This window comes from Pogoniulus pusillus, chromosome 40 (genome assembly GCF_015220805.1).
Source record: "Pogoniulus pusillus isolate bPogPus1 chromosome 40, bPogPus1.pri, whole genome shotgun sequence".
Lineage (NCBI taxonomy): Eukaryota > Metazoa > Chordata > Aves > Piciformes > Lybiidae > Pogoniulus > Pogoniulus pusillus.
Window position 1 is genome coordinate 6,888,651 of NC_087303.1, and position 12,549 is coordinate 6,901,199.

At 62.2% G+C, this 12,549-nt stretch overlaps 2 protein-coding genes across 5 annotated transcripts in view; one reads left to right on the plus strand and one right to left on the minus strand.

Moving 5' to 3' along the window:
• Positions 1-338: 338 nt before the first annotated feature.
• CCDC103 (coiled-coil domain containing 103) lies at positions 339-7,239 on the minus strand. Of its 2 annotated transcripts, none has more exons than XM_064174574.1 (4): positions 7,179-7,239; positions 3,846-4,026; positions 2,913-3,045; positions 339-965 (listed from the first exon to the last, which is right to left on the minus strand). In XM_064174574.1, the coding sequence occupies exons 2-4, from the start codon at positions 3,986-3,988 to the stop codon at positions 492-494; spliced, it is 750 nt and encodes a 249-aa protein (XP_064030644.1). In that variant the 5' UTR covers positions 3,989-4,026; positions 7,179-7,239; the 3' UTR covers positions 339-491. The 2 variants fall into 2 exon arrangements, with proteins under 2 accessions (XP_064030644.1, XP_064030643.1); XM_064174573.1 differs by lacking the exon at positions 7,179-7,239 and adding an exon at positions 6,625-6,729.
• EFTUD2 (elongation factor Tu GTP binding domain containing 2) overlaps positions 6,818-12,549 on the plus strand; it is a 33,821-nt gene continuing 28,089 nt past the window's right edge. The window contains exons 1-7 of one of the 3 annotated variants that reach the window (XM_064174550.1): positions 6,818-6,919; positions 7,166-7,271; positions 8,348-8,513; positions 8,725-8,803; positions 10,856-10,931; positions 11,170-11,235; positions 11,680-11,715. In XM_064174550.1, coding sequence (XP_064030620.1) covers positions 7,167-7,271; positions 8,348-8,513; positions 8,725-8,803; positions 10,856-10,931; positions 11,170-11,235; positions 11,680-11,715 — 528 coding nt within the window. In that variant the 5' untranslated portion in view covers positions 6,818-6,919; position 7,166. Of the gene's footprint in view, positions 6,920-6,940; positions 6,961-6,985; positions 7,005-7,165; positions 7,272-8,347; positions 8,514-8,724; positions 8,804-10,855; positions 10,932-11,169; positions 11,236-11,679; positions 11,716-12,549 lie in introns of those variants that run through there. The other 2 variants (XM_064174553.1, XM_064174551.1) reach the window with 2 other exon arrangements.

Consider the following 12,549-nt stretch of genomic DNA (forward strand, 5'->3'; position numbering starts at 1 on the left):
TCCTCCCCTTCTACCCTGTCCTATTGAGGCCACATCTGGAGTGTCGTGTCCAGTTCTGGGCTCCCCAGTTCAAGAGGGACAGGGAACTGCTGGAGAGTCCAGAGGAGATGCTGGAGATGCTGAGACCCTGCAGAAGAGCAGCCCCAGAGGGGATCTGAGCAATGCTCAGTAAGAACTAAAGGCTGGGGAGCAAGAGGCTGGGGGCAGACTCTTGTCAGTGGTGCCCAGGGACAGGACAAGGAGCAGTGGGCACGAACTGGCTTCCAGAATGCCAGACAGCTTTTCTTTGCCTTGTTTCCCCATCTAAGCAATTCTCCAGCCCCAGAGCTCACAACATCTCCTCTCCACAGCTAACCTTTATTTCTGCAGTCATTGCCCTGTACCCCAGGTACAGAGAGACTCACAGCAATGCTCCACCCGTGTCTGCTTTCCCCATCTCACACGGCGAGGTCACAGCCAGGCCCCTCCTGCTCTCTGCTCCTGCTGCTTCTTCAGCTGACCTGGTAACGTCGCATCAGCTCCATCATCATCCTTTCCTCCTCGGCTTCCTTCTGCAACCTCGTGTCCATGAGGTGGGCTTCCCTCTCTGCTTCACAGCTGGCTGTGCTGCCAGGGTGGTCAGCGCTCCCCTGCCCCCTGCCCATGCTCTGGAGCTTCCCAAACAAATCCCTGCTGCTCTCCTTCTCCGCCCGGCTCAGCAGGGCCACGTTTAGCCCGAAGCGCCCAGTGCCCGCCAGGCTCTGCAGGAGCTGCAGCACGCTGCCTCTGTCCTCATGGCAGAGGTTCTCTGACAGCACCTTCAGGAACTCACCCAGCAGGCCAAAGCCCAGGTCAGCCTGAAAGATCCTGCCCAGGGCCTCCCCTCCCAGTGCCAGCAGAAGGTGGTACTTTTCCGTGCTGCTCTTCGCGCAGCGGCGCCAGGCTCTGTAAAAGTCGGCAGAGGTTCCAGGCAGCTGATCCAGCTCCTGAGGGAAGAGTCACACAGCTCCTTTGGGTTTGTTCCACCTGAAGGGTTTTATTCCTCCCACCCCAATCAACCTGTGACTCTCTGAAGTGTTCTGAGTACAGGTTCTGCCAGCACAAAGCTTGGGAGGTGGCAAAAGATGGAAGACAACACACTGGGAGGTTCCTCAAGCCCCAGAGAAGCCAAAGACCTTGAGGGGACAGGAATGGCAGCGTGGATGAGGCAGAGAAGCTGATGTGGATGAGCATGGAGCAGGGCTGGGCAACTCCAACTCCAAACAGAACCAGACATGCTGCCCAGCCTGGGGCCACCATCACTGCTGGGGAAGGGATTTCCCGCAGGCAGCAGGAGTGCTTCAGTGGAACTGGCTGAGAAGTGGCTGAGTCAGAGAGAACCTCGAGAGCATCTCAAGCAGTGAGGGGAGATCAGGGCCTGCCAGAAAGATGGGGACAGAGCTCTGGGCAGGGTCTGATGTGACTGGACATGGAGGGATGGTTTGAAACTAAGAGGGAGATTCAGACTGGAGAGAAGGGAGAAATGTTGGACACTGAGGGTGGGAAGAGCCTGGCCCAGGCTGCCCAGAGAGGTGGGAGATGCCCCATGCCTGGCACTATTGCAGGTGAGGTTGCTTGGGGCTGTGAGCAACTTGCTCCAGTTGGGAATATCCCTGCTGGCTGCAGGAGAGCTTTAAATGTCCCATTCAATGAGCCCATGACTGAGCTAAATCCTGACAGATGTGAGACCCCAGGAACCCACAGATGGGCCCAGAGCTCTGTCTCATACACGCTGCACTCATCTGGGTCCCTGGGAGAGCTGGCACTGAAGAGAGCCAAGTTCAATGTGGCATCTCCAGGGCAAAGGAAATCCTGTTCCACAGACTCTGACTGAGCTGCTGAACTCATCCTGCTGCCTGAGCTGAGGCATGAGCTGAGGAGGGGTTTGTGGCTTTGAACCAGAGCAAGAAGGGGCAGCAACACCAGGCTGGGCCTACAGGCAGAATGGAGATCCCCTGGAGAGCAGAACCCAAGCACTGAGAGGGAGGAAATGGCTTCAGGCTGCCCCAGGGGGTGTTTAGATCAGATACTGGGGAAATGCCTTTACTGAGGGAGTGGTGAAGCACTGGGACATGGCAGTCACCATCCCTGGAGGAGTTCAAAACCCATAGGCTTGGCACTTTGGGACATGGTTTAGTGGCCATGGTGGTGTGGGGTTGGTGGTTGGGTCTCAGAGCTTTCATTCTAAGAGGATTTGCCCAGGGCAGGTCATTGCTCAGTCCAAGAAAGCACAAAGCTGCCTATAGGAAAGCTGCAAAAAGATCTCACAATAAAGAGGGAAACTGAATTGAGGGTCCAAAAATCCATGAGAAACATCCATGGGAACAATCTGCAGCTACACACCCAGTGCCCAGGACTGGCCAGCGTGGGCAGAACTGACTGGAAGGGGCAGGACAAATGGCACCCAGGTGCTAGGTGACCTGGAGAGAAAATGTTCAGTCCCTGTTTGCCACAGCTGAAGAAGCACCCAGAAGGCAGCAGGTTGAGGGCAGCATCTTGCCACCTCCTGCATAACGAACCCTGGGGTGCAGCAGCTGCACTTGCAGCAGCTGTGCAGTGCCAGCAGCCAGAGGCACCCCTGGCACTCGGGCTGCAGCCTGCAGCCAGCTGCAGGAGTGTGGTCAAGGGAGGACACTGCCCCCAGGAGCTGTTAGTGGCCACCAGCAGGGGCAGGCTGCACCGAGGCTCCCCACGGCTGCTGCAGGCTCTTCCCGAGGCAGCCGCTGCAGGCTCGGAGCAGACACAAAGTGGGGCCAAGTCTGACCCCTGTTGTTACTCAGCACCAACCTTCCTGGGGACTTGGAGGGCTGCTCGCACCCAGAGGTGCTCCTGGGCAAACCATCCCCAGATGAGTTCTGAGATGTGGGCACAGACTCAGACAGCTTCTCCCTCACCTGGGGGATCTCCACCTCGCTGCCCTGCAGGGCCTTGGCCTGGGCTGCACAGGGATTCCACAGCACATTCCTCCCCTTCTCCACCTTGTCCTTCCTCTGCAGGGGCTTCAGGTGTGCTGCCAGCACAATGCTCCTGCAGGGAGCAGATCTGACACTTAGCAAACCAAAGCAGATAAAATGCTTCAGAGCTTTGAGCTGCTTCTCTGAGGCAAGGTCTGAGTTTGGGTCACCTGTGCCATCCAGAGGGACCTGCACAGGCTGGAGGAGCAGAGCCAGGTGGAGCTCCTCAGGTCCAACGAGGCTGAGTGCAGGGAGGGTCTCAGCAGAGCACCAGAGGGGCAGAATCTCCTCCCTCCCCCTGCTGCCCACACTGCTGGGATCAGGACAGGGCTGGCAGCCCACGGAGCTGGCTCCTGTGCAGCTTCTCACCCAGCAGCACCCCCAAGTCCTTCTGCTGCTCTCCATCCCTTCACCCCCACCTGCCCTGCCCTGCCAGTCAGCCTGACCCAGGTGCAGCACCTTGCCCCTGGCCCTGTTGAACCTCCTGATGTCCACACGGCCTCACTTCTCCAGCCTCTGCAGATCCCTCTGGGTGGGTCCTGCCCCTCAGGCATGTCCAGCCTTAGCCAAGGCTGAGTTTCTGTCCCAGCAGGGCTCTGTGCCAGGGGGCTGGGGCCTTTGGTGGGAATCCCAAAGCTGGGTTTGCTGCCCTGTCAAGCCACTCTCACGGTCACCTGGGGCAGAAAGCAGGTCGCAGGCTCAGCTTCCTCTGAGCTCAAACCCCACCAGGTGACCTTGTCTGAGGGGGCTGAAGATTTGAGCTCCAAAGGAAGAGTTTCAGAACTCAGCCATGGTGGCAGAGCTTCGGTGCCAACACAGCCTTTGGTGTGCTCAGCTGCCGAGTGCCCCCGGGCTGGCTGCTCCCCTGCAGACCTGAACTCCTCGTAGGAGGACACTCCCTGGCGCAGGGCCCGCAGCTTGGCCTCGTTCTCCCTCGCCCGCTGCTCGTCTGCCGCCACCGCTGCCAGCAGCTCCTGCTCCAGCACCGCCGTGTCCAGGCCATCAGCTGCCTCCATCGCCACACGGCCTGGGCAGGGGCCTGAGGACCTGGCGTCTGTAGGGGGACAGGGGGTGACACAGAGGACAGGGACAGCCCTGGGTGCACACAGACCCTGCTCCTGTCGTGACAGCGCTGCCAGGGCTGGCCTCAGAGGGTGAACTTCTGCGACACAGGCTCTGCCCCGAGCGGGCACCAGGACCCCGCTCCTGCCGAGGCAGCCCTGAGGTGGTTGGTCCCACTCCTGTCGTCACTCCAGCCCTGGGGACCCCACTCCTGTCCTGACAGCTCTGCCAGGGCTGCCCTCAGAGAACCCACTCCTGACGCAACAACTTCACTGTCGTGACAGTCCTGCCGGGACTGGCCCTGGGGACTCTGCTCCTGTTGGTACAGCCCTGCCAGGCCATGCCCATGGAGAGCAACCGGGAACCTCGCGCCCACCCCGAGTCCCGACGGGCCCCGACAGGCCTTCGGCTCCTGCCAGCCCTCACTATCGCGACAGCCCGGCCGGGTGACACACACACACACACACACTCTGTTACCCCTCACTATCGCGACAGCCCGGCCGGGTCACACACACACACCATTACCCCTCACTATCGCGACAGCCCGGCCGGGTCACACACACACCATTACCCCTCACTATCGCGACAGCCCAGCCGGGTCACACACACACACCATTACCCCTCACTATCGCGACAGCCCGGCCGGGTCACACACACACCATTACCCCTCACTATCGTGACAGCCCGGCCGGGTCACACACACACCATTACCCCTCACTATCGTGACAGCCCAGCCGGGTCACACACACACCATTACCCCTCACTATCGCGACAGCCCGGCCGGGTCACACACACACACCATTACCCCTCACTATCGTGACAGCCCAGCCGGGTCACACACACACCATTACCCCTCACTATCGCGACAGCCCGGCCGGGTCACACACACACTCTGTTAGCCCTCACTATCGCGACAGCCCGGCCGAGTCACACACACACACACCATTACCCCTCACTATCGCGACAGCCCGGCCGGGTCACACACACACACACACCATTACCTCTCAGTATCGTGACAGCCCGGCCGGGTCACACACACACTCTTACCCCTCACTATCGTGACAGCCCGGCCGGGTCACACACACACACACACTCTTACCCCTCACTATCGCGACAGCCCGGCCGGGTCACACACACACACCATTACCCCTCACTATCGCGACAGCCCAGCCGGGTCACACACACACACTCTTACCCCTCACTATCGCGACAGCCCGGCCGGGTCACACACACACCATTACCCCTCACTATCGCGACAGCCCGGCCGGGTCACACACACACACTCTTACCCCTCACTATCGCGACAGCCCGGCCGGGTCACACACACACACTCTTACCCCTCACTATCGCGACAGCCCGGCCGGGTCACACACACACACTCTGTTACCCCTCACTATCGCGACAGCCCGGCCGGGTCACACACACACACTCTTACCCCTCACTATCGCGACAGCCCGGCCGGGTCACACACACACCATTACCCCTCACTATCGCGACAGCCCGGCCGGGTCACACACACACTCTGTTAGCTCTCACTATCGCGACAGCCCGGCCGGGTCACACACACACACCATTACCCCTCACTATCGCGACAGCCCGGCCGGGTCACACACACACCATTACCCCTCACTATCGCGACAGCCCGGCCGGGTCACACACACACACCATTACCCCTCACTATCGCGACAGCCCGGCCGGGTCACACACACACTCTGTTAGCCCTCACTATCGCGACAGCCCGGCCGAGTCACACACACACACACCATTACCCCTCACTATCGCGACAGCCCGGCCGGGTCACACACACACACACACCATTACCCCTCTTTATCGTGACAGCCCGGCCGGGTCACACACACACTCTTACCCCTCACTATCGTGACAGCCCGGCCGGGTCACACACACACACACACTCTTACCCCTCACTATCGCGACAGCCCGGCCGGGTCACACACACACACCATTACCCCTCACTATCGCGACAGCCCAGCCGGGTCACACACACACACTCTTACCCCTCACTATCGCGACAGCCCGGCCGGGTCACACACACACCATTACCCCTCACTATCGCGACAGCCCGGCCGGGTCACACACACACACTCCTACCCCTCACTATCGCGACAGCCCGGCCGGGTCACACACACACACTCTGTTACCCCTCACTATCGCGACAGCCCGGCCGGGTCACACACACACACTCTTACCCCTCACTATCGCGACAGCCCGGCCGGGTCACACACACACCATTACCCCTCACTATCGCGACAGCCCGGCCGGGTCACACACACACTCTGTTAGCTCTCACTATCGCGACAGCCCGGCCGGGTCACACACACACTCTGTTAGCTCTCACTATCGCGACAGCCCGGCCGGGTCACACACACACTCTGTTAGCTCTCACTATCGCGACAGCCCGGCCGGGTCACACACACACCATTACCCCTCACTATCGCGACAGCCCGGCCGGGTCACACACACACTCTGTTAGCTCTCACTATCGCGACAGCCCGGCCGGGTCACACACACACCATTACCCCTCACTATCGCGACAGCCCAGCCGGGTCCCCTCTCCCCCCCCCCCCCTCACTCGCCGCAGCCTCTCCGCGCGCGCTGCGTTGCCGTAGCGACAGAGCCTCGCGGCCCAAGGCCCCCTTGGGGCTGTCCCGGCGGTGCCTGACGGAAGCGGCTCCGGTGCCAGGCCCGACCCGAGGCCACCGGGACCGCGCCGAGACCGAGCCCGGCCTCTGCCGCCCCTCCTGTTTCTTGCGCCGCGGGCTCGGCGCTGCCGCCGCTGTGTGGGTTCTGTCGCGACAGGCGGCAGGGGCAGCCTGGGGCCTTCCGCTGCAGTGTCGGCGGCGCCGGCGGCGAGGGGAGCGCGGAGGGTGAGAGCGGGAACGGGGCCGGGGCAGGCCCGGGGGTACCGGTGAGGGGCACCAGGAGCGCTGCGGGTCCCGGGGAGAGTGGCGGGTATGGGGGGTCGCACATGGGCCGGGCCGGGGTCAGGGCCGGGCCGGGCAACGCTCCCGGTGCGGCGCAGCGATGGGTGCGGGGTGGGAAGGGGACTCGGGCATGGGGCGTGGGGGATGCGGGCACAGCTGCGGCCTCCGGTGTGACTCTGGCACCCCCAGCATGGACACCGACCTGTACGACGAGTTTGGGAACTACATCGGGCCGGAGCTGGACTCCGACGATGACGACGATGAGCTGGGGAGAGAGTCGAAAGATCTGGATGAGGTGAGGGGCGGGATGGGATGGGATGGGGTGGGATGGGATGGGATGGGATGGGATGGGATGGGATGGGACGGGACGGGATGGGATGGGATGGGACGGGACGGGATGGGATGGGATGGGATGGGATGGGGTGGGACGGGATGGGGGCAGCGCTCCGGGGGCGCTGGTGCGGCCGCATCCTGCCTCGGAGCCCCGCGGGAGCAGGGCTGAGCCCCGCACTCTGCGCAGGCTGCCCTGGGTCCCTGTCCCTGCCGGGGTCGGGGTCCGCAGCGAGGCTTTGCCCACTGCTGGGGGCTGAGTCCTGAGCACCGCAGTGCATTTGGGCTGGGAGGCTTCATCCAGAGCTGCTGCCCTGCTGCCGTGGAGCAGGGCAAGGCAAAGTCCTGCCTGAAGCGTGGCTGCAGGTGGCCCCTGTGCAGCTGAGGCTGCGTCGAGCGGTGGTGTTTGTGCTCCATCAAGTGGAGGATCTGTGTCCACTCCCTGAGGTCTGCAGCGCTTGGGTGACCTGTGCCGGCGCTGCCGCAGGGCTGCAGGAGGTGGATTGCTCAGTGCGAGACTGCAGAGAGCAGGGGAGGGCAGGGAGGGCAGCAGAGGCTGTGAGGCCACCGTGGGGGAAAGATCTGGGGCCGAGGGAGCCTCTCCTGGTGTCCTGTTGGTGCAGCTGGTGCTGCAGTGGTGCCTGAGTGTGCTGAGGGCTGTGGTGCTGCTGGGTGCGGGAGCAAGGGGCAGGAGTGGCTGCGAGGCCTCCCCGGGCACTGTGGAGCTGCTGCTGCTGTGCAGCAGGCAGAGAAGTGCTGCTCAGAGAGCCCTGCAGAGGCTGCTCTGCCAGCTGCTGGGGCTGCTGGGGCTGGCTGGGTGCTGCCTGGGCTTGGTGGTTCCCAGGTGGGTGTGTGTCTCTTTGGAGTCACCTCTGAGCCTGTGCCCTGCTGTGCCAGCTGCTGTGGCAGAAGTGTCCCTGGCCTGGCAGGGGCTTGGGACTTGCTGATCCTGCAGGTCCCTCCCAGCCCAGCCCATTCTGTGCGTGGTGTTTGTGCAGCAGCCTGGTGCTGGCAGCAGCTGACTGTGGGTGTTGGTTGCAGCTGGAGGATGATGAGGATGATGAGGATATGGGGGAGCACGATGAGGACCACGCTGGGATGGAGGTGGTGCTGCACGAGGACAAGAAATACTACCCCACTGCTGAGGAGGTCTACGGGCCCGAGGTGGAGACCATCGTGCAGGAGGAGGACACTCAGCCTCTGACGGGTGAGAGGGCAGGGAGCAGGAGCTGGGTGTGGCAGGAGTAGGCTCTTGAGGGGCCCCTGGAGCAGGCAACATCCCCTCCCATTCTCCTGCAGGCTTGAGTGCCCTTTTGGTTGCCCTCTCAGCCCTTGGCTGGGTGAGCAGAGGTCCCTGTGCCCTTCCCGAGCCTGCTGGGTCCAGGCTCTCTGGCTGATTGCTCTTCCTCTTCCCCCAGAGCCTATCATCAAACCTGTCAAGACCAAGAAGTTCTCTCTGATGGAGCAGACGCTGCCAGTCACTGTCTATGAGATGGAGTGAGTCCTGGGGAGGGCTGGGAGCTGCAGCTTGGCTGCAGCCACCTGTGCTGAGGCTGCCAGAGTCACCGAGTCAGCTGCTGTGATCCCAGAGGGGATCTGCTGCTGCTGCTGCTCACCTGTGGCTTGCAGGCCCCGGTGGGAGGCAGCAGTGTAGGTGCTGAGTGGAGGAGGCAGGTTTTGGGGGCCTTGGCCTTGGTTCTTGCTGGCAGCAGCCCCAGGCCTGGGTGCAGCTCTCTGCCAGGTCCTGAGCCAAAGAGAAGAGGCAGAAGGTACAGCAGGAGCCACCTGAGAGCCTCTTTGCCTCCAGGTGATGCAGCAGCATCTGCTGGAAGAGGCAAACCTGCTCCCAGCAGCTGCTGGGAAGCTGCTGCTGGGAAAGGCTCAGGTGCAGGCCTTTTCCAGCACCATTTACAGCCAGAGGTTGGCACCCTCAGGCTGGGCTGTGCTGGCTTGATGCCAGTCACCAGTGGCCTGCTGCTGCCCCAGGGAGTTGCCTCCTCTGCTGGAGGAGTGTCCCGGGGGCATATCTGTGCTGCTGCCTGTGTAGTGCCTGCCCTTGGCAGTGTCTGCTGGTGGTGCCCCACACAGCACTCCTGGGCCAGCAGGGCTGGGAGAAGCCCTGGCAAACAGTGCAGGCACACTTAAGCTCTGAGACCTGCTCTCCCCCAGCCTTGGTGAGGCCTCAGCCCAGCTGTGCCAGCTCACATCCACCTCTGGGCTTGCCTCTGGCTGCAGGGCTCTGCACGCTCCTGGGCAGCGCTGCTGTGTGCTGCCCTCTGTTTGGGCATGAGCAGAGAGAGCTGCCCGAGGGGCACCCACCCCTTCCACCCACCCCTGGCTGCCCAGTCAGAGCTCTTCCCAGTCTCTGATGGTCACCTCCAAGCCCAGCTGCCAGCAGTTCCCTGCGTGCAGGCCGTGCCAGGCTGAGCATCCCTGTGCTGGCACCAAGGACCCCTTTACTTTCCAGCCACCTCCTGTCCCTGGTGGAGCTCTTCCTCAGCTGGGTGGTTGCTGCTGTGCCCAGGGCCTCCCTGGGCTGGCTGCTCCCCAGGGCTGTCCCCTGGTGCTCTTGGCCTGCTCATTGGCCAGAGAGGCTTTGGACAGAGGCAGGTAGGGCCCCAGGAGCCTGCTGGGGCTGAGCAGCTGATGTGCTCCCAGTCCACCACCTGCACTCTTCCTTCTCTGCTGCTCTCCTGAGCCTGTGTCCTCTGCTCCTTCTGTCTGGGATGGATTCCTCTTGGTCCTCTTCCTGGCCCCAGTGGTTAGGGTGGGCCCAGAGAAGTTGGCTGTGGGGCTTTGGCAGGGAGCTGGGGGCAAGGCCTCCCTTTGCCCTGCAGCCCTGTTTGGAGAGCAGTGAGCAAGCTTTGAGGCAGCACTGCTGTGCCTTGGGTGTCCTGCAGCTCCCAGGGGCAGCCTTGGGCCTTCAGAAGGTGCCAGAGCAGTGACCTGAGAGCTGTGTCAGAGAGATCCTCTGGCAGTGCTTGGGTTGTGCAGGCAGCAGCATGGGGCCCTGGGGCAGAGCCTCTCTGCTCTCTTGCAGGGGCACGCAGGTGCCAGGGATGGTGCAGGAGTGGCTGTGCCATGGTTGCCCATCTCCCTGCTGTCCTGAGCCCTGTGAGCTGCACTGCTGCTGGAGCAGCCCCTGAGCCCAGCAGCCCTGGTCTGCAGTGCCCGCGGCTGCCTGGGTCGCCCTGCGGGGGCTGTGCCAGCTGTGGGCTGTGCCTGCCCCTGCCCGGGGGAAGCTTTGCAGCCCCTGAGGCTTTGCTGTGGCTCTGGCTCTGAGTGCCTGGAAGAGAAGCAAAGCCTTCCCTCCCCTTGCCTCGCTGGCAGCTCTGCCAGCTCCGTATCCTCCCACCCACTGCCATCTGGCAAGGACTCAGCTCCCGTCCTGCCCGTCTGGGAAGTGGCACTGTGCCCCCGCAGGGCAGCGCCGAGCAGAGCCGGGAGAGGGCTCGGGGGCAGCGTGCAGCGGGAGCCGAGCTGCAGCAGCACCTCCTTTCCTTAGGCACGGCAGAAGGCTGCAACAGCCTTTTGTGTTTGGTCCCGCAGCTTCCTGGCAGACCTGATGGACAACTCGGAGCTGATCCGGAACGTGACCCTGTGCGGGCACCTGCACCACGGCAAGGTACTGCGGCTGCCCCGGGCGGGCAGCGGGCAGGGGCTGGGTCCTTGCCCCCTGGCTCTCGGCAGCAGCCTCTGCCTGCTCCTCTGCTGGCCTGGCCCTTGGCAGGTGTCCTGCCAGCGCCGGCAGGAGGCTGCAGCAGGAGCCCTGCGTGCTGCTGGTGCTGGAGGGGTGGGCTCGGGCTTGTGCCCGTCCCTGCCTGTGTGCCCAGAGCCCTCTCCTCTCTGCTGCTCCTTTCCAGACCTGCTTTGTGGACTGCCTGGTGGAGCAAACCCACCCAGAGATCCGGAAGCGCTACGACCAGGACGTGAGTGGGCAGCAGGAGGGCTCCTGCCTGGGCAGCGCAGGGTGGCCTGGGCCCTTGGAGGGAGCGTGGCTGTGGCTGGGGAGAGTGTGGGCTGGAGATGGGAAGGGGGACTGGGGGGCAGAGCCCAGTCCTAGTTCTGTCTCTCACTCACTTGGCAGCCTCACCACGCACTAAGAGTTACTTGTGAACAGGAGGAGAAGCTTGCTTGGTGTGAGGGTGCTGGAGGCCTGGAGCAGGCAGCCCAGAGAGGTTCTGGAGCCTCTTCTGGAGAGCTTCCAAACCCCTGGGCTCTGGGCAAGCTGCTCTGGGGGATCCTGCTTTAGCAGGGGGATTGGGCTTGCATGATCCAAGCCCTACCCTGCAGGCATTCTGGGATGCTGGACGTGTGTCCCATTGCAAACTTACCCCAGATCTCATGTCCTGACTCCTGTTCTGTCTTTGCAGCTCTGCTACACTGACATATTGTTCACAGAGCAAGAGGTGAGTGACTCCTGGAGAGCAGGCAGCTTCCTCTGCACCTCTCTCTTGCTTTACATGGTTATTGCAGACCATTTCCTTTTCCATTTTAACATCTTTTTGTGTCTTCCATATTTTGAGTTGTTGGAGTGAGTCCAGAGGAGGGCTGGAGCAGCTCTGCTGTGAGGCCACCTTAAGGGAGTTGGCATTGTTCAGCCTGATGAACAGAAGGCTCTGGGGAGACCCTCTGGTGGCCTTTCAGTATTTAGAGGGCAGCTACAAGAAAGCCAAGGGCAGGTAGTGCTAGGACTGAGGGTGATGGTTTTAAACTCAAGGTGAGGGTTGGATGTGAGGAAGTTCTCTCTGCTGAGAGCCTGGCTCGGGTTGCCCAGAGGGGTGGGAGCTGTCCCATCCCTGGCACCACTACAGCTTGATTGGGGCTCTGAGCAGCCTGCTCTAGTTGGGCATGTCCCTGCTGACTGCAAGGGCTTCCAGGTGAACTTCAAAGGTGTCTTCTCACCCAGACTGCTTTGTGCATCCCAGGCTGTGGGCAGCTCCTGTTTGCTTTGAGCTGCCCGGGGAGGTGGTGGAGTCACCGTCCCTGGAGCTGTTCAAGGCAGGACTGGACGTGGCACTTGGTGCCATGGTCTGGCCTTGAGCTCTGTGGTAAAGGGTTGGACTTGATGAGCTGTGAGGTCTCTTCCAACCCTGATGATACTGTGATGCTGTGAGAGGAAGGGGTGGAAAGGCTTTGCAGCAGTGGTGCATGGGGAGAAAACAGGATCACAGAAAGAACCAGGGTGGCAAAGAGCTTCGAGATCGACTCCAACCTATCCCCTGACACCTAATGAGCTAAAC

Coding starts and splice junctions, on each gene's coding strand:
- CCDC103 (XM_064174574.1), bottom strand. CDS start 3,988: ATGGAGGCAGCTGATGGCCTGGACACGGCGGTGCTGGAGCAGGAGCTG. Junction 3,046..3,845: donor TCCTCCTACGAGGAGTTCAG/GTCTGCAGGGGA, acceptor TGCTCCCTGCAG/GAGCATTGTGCTGGCAGCAC. Junction 966..2,912: donor GCGAGGTGGAGATCCCCCAG/GTGAGGGAGAAG, acceptor CTCTTCCCTCAG/GAGCTGGATCAGCTGCCTGG.